The sequence below is a fragment of the Silurus aristotelis genome (genome assembly GCF_946808225.1).
Source record: "Silurus aristotelis genome assembly, chromosome: 1".
In the NCBI taxonomy this organism is placed as follows: Eukaryota; Metazoa; Chordata; class Actinopteri; order Siluriformes; family Siluridae; genus Silurus; species Silurus aristotelis.
In genome coordinates this window covers 15598838-15609892 of record NC_139574.1, presented here as the reverse complement: position 1 = coordinate 15609892, position 11055 = coordinate 15598838, and the positions used below count along the sequence as shown (strand labels likewise).

Genomic DNA, 11055 nt, shown 5'->3' with positions numbered 1-11055 from the left:
ACAATTATGAATTAATAGAAATAATATATTATATATAACTTGTAAAAAATGAATAATTTAATTAAAGAAATTAAAGGTGCACTAGACATTTTCTATTTGTCACTAGCAATAAAAGAATGAGAAAAAATATGTAGAATAATGCAGAAATATGTATATATAGTTCAGGCCACTATGTGACAACAAAACATCCAGAACATTTCCTCCAAATGGATTGGAGTCTTTCTTTCATAAACTATAAGAAGGTAAAAAAAATAATAATAATAAATAAATGCATGCTTTGTATGAAAAACATTTGAAAAACATTTGAGTTGAAAAACATTTAAATGCTATCTTATTCAATTCCAATTCAAATATTAAATTTTTTCTTAATTAAATACTACCTAATGCACCTTTAAATAAAGCATAGACTCCTGCTCTTATCTGGCATGCACAAACCTGCCAATCTGCTCTTGTAGATGCATTTCTTCTCATCAAAAAGTGATATAAGGTACTATATGTGTTTTATATCAACACCAGCTCATTTTCTAGTGCCTGGTGTTCCCCTCATACCTGAAAAAAGGGTATGAACACATTTGGTTATATTAACATCTATAAAGCGCACAAAATTACACTTTCCATTTACTGTGAAGTCAAAATTGCAGCACAGTTGTGTAGTACATTTACTGTAGCTTGTAGCTTTACATATTGATTCTCAAAACCCACCAACTACAAAATGTGTTCCTTGTCAGAAACAGTAGGTGGAGCCAAAAAACTATACAGTTTCTCCAAGGTGCTTGTCATAAATGACATCACCAATGTTTGCCACCAAAATTAATATCATCATGTGCTGTAGCAGTTAGGGACAGATTATTACACTGTGGGCCCCGAGGTATGGGCACAATGAATCACCCCTCACATGAAGGCAAATCATGTCATTAGACAAGTAAAAGAAATAATGAATTTAATTATATGCAAACAGAATGTGCAATTTTACATGGACTAAAGTGCAGGTTTAAGTATGCATAGTCTGCACCGTTTTCTCAAAGTTAAGATACAGTTTTTCAGGCACATTGTTTTTGGTAACTAATAAGAGTGAATTTATGAGACTTTGATTTTGCCCCATTACTCCTTAGACCTCTGTAATCATCCTCTCTAGCAGTTATGCTAGAAACGTTCCATTTATTAATTGGATGTTTTATAATTAAATATTGATACTTTTCCAAAACTTTGTCTTTGATTATTGTACCACTTCTGTCTTCATTATGCTGTTTGTTAGGTAGAAGAATTCTGGGGCCTTCCACAAGCAGAGGTATTATTATTGATCTCATGTGACACTTCAGCTGCTCACAGGTTTACCCCATTTAATTAATTATACAAATTATGTCAGCAATCATTCAAATTTGTGCTCATTTAGCCACTCAAGAACAAGTATTCAGGTACTGATTTCCAGCAAGATGACTTGATACAAATTGGTGGTTCAGTTCATCCAAAAGGTGTTAAGTGGTGTTAAGTTCTTTCTCTCTAATATTGGCAAAACATGTCTTTGTGGATCTCAGTTTGTGCACAATGGCACTGAGATGCTGAAACATGTTTGGGCCTCTTAGTTCGGGTGAAAGGAGTCCTTGCAATATACTGTAAACAATTGTATGTTTACTATGGGTGATATGGTCAGGTGTCCACATACATTTGGTAATTTAGGGGTTTCAGAGTCATGAGGGTAAGTATTTAATTTGTAAATTACCATATTAATTACAGCCTCTAAAGTTTTATGGGTGTTATTTGTTATTTACATGAATCTGAGATCACTAGAGAACACGAGGAAAATGTTTCGGTTTTGTATACAACAGTTTACTTTTAAATCATATTACTGAGAACAACCCTGTAGTGAACAGTGGAATCTTTGGAACCTCCTGTCAACATTGCAGTATTCATTGCACTCCACAATTTTAGTGCCTTGTTATCCATTTAGATAAAAAAATCTATTCAAATAGTCTGAACACAAGCTTCAATTGAACTGAATATGCATGAGGACAATCTGACCTTTTGCACACTGCATGATCAATATCACAATATTCCTTACATTTAAATAGGGACCTGGGAAAAATGTAGAATATTACTTTTAATTAACACGTTTATATATTTCAAAAACTATTAATTTGACATATTTTAAATAAACAAAACAAAAAAAAAAAATACCAGATTTTAGATGTGATGAGAGACTTTTGAACCCCACTGTAATCCCTGTTGCAATAGGAAAATAGGGGGTAAATGCTTGGATGCATGAATGTTTGTGTGAATAAAATGATCACACGTAAATACAAGGCAATAAAATGGCAATGCAGGAGTGAAATGTTCATGCACTAAATCCCAAACGCTAGCACGCACCAAGCACAGTTTATTAACATTCGTTCCGTTCGTTTTCGTGAATCGGTTCATCTGATACACACTCAGGAGTCGTTTACAGCGCGCGGCTCGTGCACGAGTCGCCCATCACGAGCTCTCCAAATCTTTCAATTGCGCGTAGACGCGAACGCGCGCGGCGCACTTCTGGGGGTTTGGCGCACGTTTACAGGGCGGACTGCGCTATACACCTGCAACTTTGCACTGGAATATCAGGAGCCAACATCTTCTCGACTAGCTCTTACAGGGAACTGCAAAGAGGAGCATGAACTGTGAACTTCCTACCTTTAATCAAGACATCGACTTCTGTTCAAGTAAGATGTGTGGTACTCTAATTACTGTGATTATTTGCTGCTTTGGTATTACTAAAACAATAATCCTTTGGAATGAATTTAATCTCTTCTGGAACCATAGTCTTTACTTAATACTGGGTGTTTTCTTTACCCAAAGCATGTTCCTAATTTGGAGAGAAAAAAAAAATCTGTTTTAATTAGAAAAACCTGTACCCCTTTTAAGCCTATATTAAAAATCCCATAATAATCAAGCTGGACTCAATTCATCAGATGATGGATTGATTGTTTTCTAAACTCCACACCAATGATTATCCAGCATTGACCATGTTAAGATCCTGATATATGTTAAACAGTGGTATGGGGAACCAAAATACATTGTTTTAACGTGCAGCAGCACATCTGTGTGTTCTCTATGGCATTGGACATCTTTCCTGCACTTTAATGAGATCTGATTAAAAATGCAAGTCTCAAAATTACTATCATGACAATATTATAGAGAGGAAGTTACCCGAGAAAATTAATGATTACAAGAATAGTAGCATTAAAGCAATTCATTAAGAAGGACAGCTAAAATATTTAAATCTCGTTGAGCAGCTTTGAAAAAGTAGGGCACTGCCAAGGGCTTCTACCCTCCCTCTGTGTGGTGGAGGAAAATGTTTAGGGGATGGACTCATTCAGTAAATTCTGCAGCATTCTAGCCTACATTGGAAAATATATCTACTGTACATACAGAATATATTAAATATGCATATATAAAATCAAACTAGAATTTAAAGGTCATTAGGTTAATGATTGGCAACATGAAAAAAAATATCCAGACCTTTAATTTGTAAACAATGCATATAATTATTTAATGGTTTTCTATTTTTTTTTACTTTTTTTTTTGCAAAGGCTTTTCACTATGATTAGTGATGCATCAAGTGCAGCAGAGTTCAATGGTGACAGTGGCTCAGTGTTGTCTCAGGATTCCAGTGTATTTTTCAGCGAACCTCCTCCAACAACTGACAATCCGCTTGACTTCTTTATCATTAATGTCGGAGGAAGCCGTTACATTCTCTCTCAAGAGCTGCTGGCCTCTCATCCAGAGACACGCCTGGGCAAACTAGCACTCTCCACTCGAGATTCAGCTTTAGACCTGTGTGATGATGCAGACTTTCTGGAAAATGAATACTTTTTTGACCGCAATTCTCAAACCTTCCAGTACATCATGAACTTCTACAAAACCGGCCATTTGCATGTTCGAGAGGAACTATGTGTGTTCTCATTCCTGCAAGAAATTGAATATTGGGGTATTGATGAGCTCCGCATAGACCACTGTTGCAGAGACAGGTACTACCGAAAGAAGGAGATGAAGGAATCCATAGATATTGGAAAGGATGTTGAAATGAGTGGTGTGGAGGATGATTTCAGTGGCGTACTCTGTGAGGACATTCGGCGGCGTCTCTGGGACCTGATGGAGAAGCCTGATTCATCCAAGGCAGCAAAAACATATGGGACATTGTCTATGTTCTTTGTGATCATGTCCATCTTGAACATGGCTCTGATCTCACTGGACTTTACTATCCTAGGAGCACCTGTCTTGGATATTCTTGAGTACATCTGCATTGTGTGGTTCACAGGGGAGCTGGTTCTCAGGTTCATTTGTGTGAAGGACAAATGTAAATTCAGCAGGAGGGTGGTGAACATCATTGACCTGCTGGCCATCCTGCCTTTCTATATTACGCTGGCAGTGGAGAATCTGCATGGCGGATCAACAGAATTGGAGAACGTGGGAAGGGTAGTGCAGGTCCTGCGACTGATGAGGTCTCTCAGAATGCTGAAACTTGGACGCCATTCCACAGGTATCTTTAAATTTAAAATCACATACACATTCATACAGGGTATGACATATAGTGAAATGTCTTTTTAAGACTGCCTAACTTGTAAACATGAAAGAAATACAATACAAGATAAAAAAAATAAGTAATAAGGTAACATAAAAATAAATATTAAAATATAATCTGAGTACAAGTATGAATAATATATATATATATATATATATATATATATATATATATATATATATATATATATATATATATATATATATTACACACACATACACACACTAGCTTAAAAAAGTATATAGATGTATATACACACATGAATTAATAGAAGTTATAGAAGGAATGGGTGGATGGATATGTATGACAGAAGTACAGATTCTCAGTGACTCAGGGTGATGTAATTGTCATTAAAGTGTCCATGTGCTTGTGTAAAAAAAAAAAAAAAAAAAAAAAAGTTATATCATGCTTGAAGTATATTTGGGGACAAGTTTCAGAGGAAAGATAAAATTGGTCAGAACTGTTGTGTTTTATATATATATATATATATATATATATATATATATATATATATATATATATATATATATATAAAGATATGTGATATATACAAAAGACCATAAGCCTTTTAAATGTAAGGAAAAAAGTCAGAATGTTAAAATAAAAAAAAATTTAAAAAGCCAAAATCAATCTAATCTGAATGTATTTGTTATAATATATCTATATATAGACATGTTTTTGAGAATGGTTCCCAAGTAAGAGCTTCAATGTGATTATTTTAGATTTATTAATTGTTGGTAAAGACGATGCTCAATAAAAAACCATAACTGTCACATATAAGCATATGAGTCATTCTGTCATTCTAAATGGCCTAAATCCGCCATTCAACTAGCAATTTATAATAACACTATTAAACTGAATTAAATTCAAATGGAAACTGTTCGGAAAAAGTGCACTTCTTACTAGGATTTAGGTATCTTTTTTGCTCTCTCTAGTTATGCTTCCATTAGCTGATACCATCATTCATTATCTTTTATTTTCCAAGCTATTTTGGAAGAAAAAAGAGATAGAGAAAAAAAGTGCAGATGTATTCATTTATTCATTTTGGGACACTCTTCTTAAAGAGATTGGGCAGAGGAGGGTGAAAGCAGAAAAGTTTCAGACCACATTATGACTGGCTTTGATCTTGTGAATATCATGTGAGAGGGTCCTGAGCGGGTCCTGAATAATTAAAGAAAATTATATTTCAGAGCAGACAGAAGTGGGTACAGCAGGGTACTAGTGCATATAGCCTAAAGTCCTAAAAGAAAGTAAAGAAACTAGGTACTACTTGAGATTATATGCTACCATGACGAATTGTAAAAAGGTACAACATTGTTTTAGATATTTTTTGAATAAACCATTTCCATTGAGTATCAATTAAACTGCATTTATTTAATTTGATTTTATTTATCATAGGGTTTTGTGCAGTTTACCTATGATATCCATCATCCAACAATTCTGACCCTGTGAATTAAAAACACATAAAATCATTACAGCCTCAGATCAATGTTGATGAACAGGCACTGTAAAATCAGTAGTGAATACAGAATGATGGAATCAGCAGCCGACATTATTTCCATTGCATTTTAATATTGAGTGAGGTTATATACACTCTACTCTATATATACACTTTACTCACACATAATGGGTTTGCCTTTTACTGTGGTTTATCTGGTTATGGAAAATCAGGGTTATATGGCAGTCAATAAAGGTAGCCTGGATTGCATATATATGTGAACATGTGTAAACAAGTTTTATTCATTTACAGCCATAGAGTTTAAGGTGTGAGGAAATGAAAGAACTCAAGGCACATAATGGCACACTTCAGTGAGGGGGACAAACAGGCACATAAAGATTACTACTAATTAAACCAGCTGATGTGGCACCTGATTTGGAGACTGGCAAAATGAATTCATGAAACATAATTGCTAAAAAGAATAGTTAAATGTCCTTTAGAGTTTTAGAGTGCCTTGGAATCTAAATACATAAAGCCATGTCGGACACTTAAGTCTACAAATTATGCCATTATGCTTGAGTATAAATGTTTCATTATTGTCTTCACCAATCAATTGCCTTTAAACATAAAAAAGTCAAGCAAAGAAGATACAGACTGAAGAAGGAAAACCTTTTTGTCAATATATTGTTACATAAAATCAAGCGACAATCTAAAATGATAAATATGAAATATGACTATGATTGTATTTGAAGTTGGCTGCTGAAAATGACAGTTAATAAAAGTCTAGTATATTGCAATAATATTGCTACTTGAAGTGTCAAACTGCCATTTATTATATTAACAACTGCATTTGGTTTCCTTTAATATTACAGCTTTTGCTCTCATTATGTACAAGCTAATAGTGCTCCAGCACTTGCCAATATTGTGTATTTTATTTTTAAGTCAAGTACAGGCAGTTAATTGTGTGCACAGTTAAATGCAGCTACAAAATATTAAATTAACCTCAGGAATTTTACTGTCTGTTTGAAATATAGTATGATTTTCATGCTTTTAATTAGCATGAGTCATTTTTTAATCATTGAATTGACCAAAAAAATGACACTGTCCTTATTCAGATGATGTGCTTTTCTGTAAACATGGTGTGATGTGATGATGTAAAGATGATGTGCTTTCTTTTTCTTCTTCTTCTTCTTTCGGCTTCTCCCATTAGGGGTCGCCACTGCAGATCATTCGTCTCCATACCCCCTGTCCTCTATATCTGCCTCTTTCAAACCAACGACATGCATGTCTTCCTTTACCACATCCACGAACCTCTTTTTTGGTCTTCCTCTTTTCCTCCTTCCTGGTGGCTCTATCCTCAGCAAATGTCCAAACCATCTCAATCGAGCCTCTCTCAATTTGTCCCCAAAAACGTCCTACATGCGCTGTCCCTCTAATAAATTCATTTATAATCTTGTCCATCCTTGTCATTCTCAACGAAAACCTCAACATCTTCAGCTCTGCTACCTCCAGCTCCACCTCCACCTCCTGTCTTTTAGTCAATGCTACTGTCTCTAAACCATACAACACAGCAGGTCTCACCACAGTCCTATAAACTTTCCCTTTCACTCTCACAGATACTCTTCTATTACAAATCACTCCTGCACTTATTTCCACCCACTCCACCCTGCCTGCGCTCTTTTCTTCACTTCTCTAACACACTCTCCATTACTTTGCACTGTTGACCCCAGGTACCTGAACTCCTCCACCTTCACCACCTCTTCTCCCTGCAACTGCAACCACTCCACTGCCCTCCCTCTCATTCACACACATGTACTCTGTCTTACGCCTACTGACTTTCATTGCCCTTCTCTCCAGTGCAAAATAAATAAATAAATAAATTAATACATAAATGAATTAATGCTTTAGTTTATAATAACATCTGAGGTATGATAAAGTTGTGCACGCTTTAGTAAAAACACAGTTTTTGTGTAAGTCAATCCTAAATACAGTCAATAGTTTGTTCTATACAGCAGCATCTGAACATAATCTCCATTTTTATCAGTCTAATTTCTAATTGTATAAATTAAATAATTTTTAATGCATAAAGTGTTTTAGGGGTTTTGAAAACATTTGACCTGTGTATAACTTTTGCTGATCAGGTCTGAAGTCTTTGGGCATGACGATTGCTCAGTGCTATGAAGAGGTCGGCCTTCTGATGCTGTTCCTTTCCGTTGGCATCTCTATCTTCGCCATGGTGGAGTACGCCATTGAGCATGACATGCCTGAGACTTCATTTACCAACGTGCCTTGTGCCTGGTGGTGGGCCACCACTTCCATGACCACCGTGGGCTATGGGGATATTCGCCCAGACACGGCCTTTGGCAAGGTCATGGCGTTTATCTGCATTCTCTCAGGCATTCTTGTTCTCGCTCTACCCATTGCCATTATCAACGACCGCTTCTCAGTCTGTTACTTCACGCTAAAGATGAAAGAGGTAGCGCTACGGCACAGTGAGGCACTGAAGCGTCTGAAGCGTGACTCAACCTCAGATGGGATGCAGCCAGCAGTAGGGCTAAACCTGCGTGATGCCTATGCCCGCAGTCTTCTAGAACTGCTGCGGCTGTACAGCAGAGGGAGAATGAGCACACGCAGCAGTGCAGGAGAAGAAGTCTGGTGATTGAAGGACACAGTAAAATCTTACTAAAGTGAAATCGTTCATCTCTTTAGAATGTTTATTTTGAATGTACTTACTAATGTTTGCTTATATGTAATAAATCTAATGCCTTCTGCTTGCAGGTATGGCATAGGTTTGTCTTCAGCGCATTCAATATTGAGCAAAGATTTACCTTTTCATTTTATTTCTTATTCCATTTTTACAGCTAACATTCTGTTTGATTTAATACAGTCATCCATTATTGTCTGCATTGTGAACCTAAAGAGAGAGGCTGAGCAGTAAAAATATAAAAAAGGCACAACAAATGTTCAAAATTAAGCTTTAAAAAATGGTTTTCTGTTACTGGAAGACATTTTTTTATATTTGGCTATTTAAGCATTTCTGAAAGTCATTGTGAGACAAATTAGTGACAGTTTGGCTTTTGAACCACAGTAGAACAGTAACCTTTTATTATACAATCCTTTCTGACTTATGACAATTCATAATTTAATTGGAAATCAAAAAAATTATAATAATTGGAAATCAAAAAAATTATAATTATAAAATGCATTTGTTTATTAGCTGTTTTAAATGAAAAATAAAACTCTTGAGGCCCACTGTATCTGCCACAGAGTTTCAGTGACTTTGAGCTCTGCAATGCAATGCAGCTGCTTAGACACAAGTGAAAAGATGCTTTAATCACATACAGTAAGAAATACAAAAAGGCTAGAACAAGGCACAATTTGGGTTCATTTTTAACTTAGTGAGACTGCGGTAGAAGTTATAATCTCATGTTAAATGTACTGTCAAAGTAACGCTTAGATTTAAAATGAATTAAGTCTCTATACTTCTGATACGCCAACTAAAATTTTTTTTTTTATTTCATTAGATTTTCCACAATATCATCTAGTCATCATGCAAAAAATATATATAACACTCATAATATTAAACAACAAATAGTGTGTTGGTATTTTTGTTTCTTGTATCTTTCTGTTTGCTTTGTAATTGTCCTGCTCCACTTCATATGATACAATCCAGATATTACTATTACTACTATTGATGAAAGGATGGTGTTTGAACAGGCGGCCTGCCCAGGTTCAGGTATAAATAGAATGCATTTGAATGTGTTTGATGTACAGGGATGAGGGTTTATTTATTCCTCTAGATGACCAACTTCTCCTTCAGGCTGCAATTACAGAACCAACATATAATCAGATGACACTGGCTGTCTGGATTTGTACATGTGTATGTTTGAAAAATGAATAAAAAAAATGAGACAAACAGGAAGATAGGGAACAAGAGAATGCCTAAGGGGGACCCAACTTCCTTCAATCTATTGTTCAAAAGGATTTTCTCTTTGACAGAATATTAGTGGTTTGCACATACGGAACAGATGTGACCTGACAGACTGTAATCTATGGCTTTGTTTTTTCCTATGAGAAATTAAACAGACTAGGACATTGGATCCTTCCTGTCAGTGTAAAGAATAACAATTTGAAGTTGATGCCATAAATCAGAAGCGCCATTTGTTTTTACAAAACAGCACTAAGAAAAAGAACTGTAAACAATTGAATCTAAATGGTGGGGAAAATGGTGGTATGTCAGACTTTAGTGGTCACACTTTAATGGTTAAAAAGCACGGATTGCCGGGCTACCAATTTTTCTGTTTTGCAAAGACTTTAGCACACAAACTTAAATCACTGACAGACATATTCAGGCTAGCAGCTGTGATGACTGTACAGTGAATAATTTTAGGAAGAAAACCCGACTGTTTACTTACTTGTATTTTATTTTAAATATTTCCATTGTATATGAACACAACAGCCATGGCCCAATGGTATACAAACCATTATGGTGACAAGTAGGAAAAATACTAATATATTAAAGTATGTTCAAACACAAATGTTTTTCACTTCTTCGTTTTGAGAATGAAACAAGTGCACTCCTGGGAGCTCCTGTGCCTTCATTTTGCTTGTTTTTATTTTGCTGCAGTGGACTGTTAAGGGAAAAGTAGAAACAGCGAAGGAAACATATAGTCTTCTTGAGCACATAGGTAAAAGCATGATAATGATAAAAATGTATGATGTAAAATTCAACATGTTTTATTTACAAGGCTCAAACATTTAAATAAATTAAAAGGAAAAACAATCCCATACTGTTACTTTTCTATGTGTTTCGTTTTTGCTTATTTCTTAACCATTTACTAATATTATTAAGAGCTTAATATTTTGGGTTTGAAAAAAAAAAAAATGAAAGGATGAATATCCTTCCTATGGTAGGTGAAAGACATTACTCAAGCTGTTCATTCTTCAGAGACCAGTGAGAATGAAAAAGAAAAATGAGTGTTAAAGCAACCCAAGAAATAGTGTGGTATCTCACATATAGGTCAGAGTGGCATGGGGTGGATTACTCCATGGAGACTTACAT

At 35.3% G+C, this 11055-nt stretch overlaps 1 protein-coding gene across 1 annotated transcript; it reads left to right on the top strand.

Moving 5' to 3' along the window:
* Nucleotides 1-2445: 2445 nt before the first annotated feature.
* kcnv1 (potassium voltage-gated channel modifier subfamily V member 1) lies at nucleotides 2446-10789 on the top strand. The gene is made up of 3 exons (XM_083547117.1): nucleotides 2446-2693; nucleotides 3564-4513; nucleotides 8135-10789. Exons 2-3 carry the CDS (start codon nucleotides 3574-3576, stop codon nucleotides 8650-8652), a joined length of 1458 nt encoding a protein of 485 aa, XP_083403243.1. The 5' UTR covers nucleotides 2446-2693; nucleotides 3564-3573; the 3' UTR covers nucleotides 8653-10789.
* The last annotated feature ends 266 nt before the right edge of the window (nucleotides 10790-11055 follow it).

Bases quoted from the DNA above. Each gene is read 5' to 3' on its own strand.
- kcnv1 (XM_083547117.1), top strand. From the start codon at position 3,574: ATGATTAGTGATGCATCAAGTGCAGCAGAGTTCAATGGTGACAGTGGC. The intron at 4,514-8,134 runs GTATCTTTAAAT...TTTGCTGATCAG, and splicing joins ACTTGGACGCCATTCCACAG to GTCTGAAGTCTTTGGGCATG.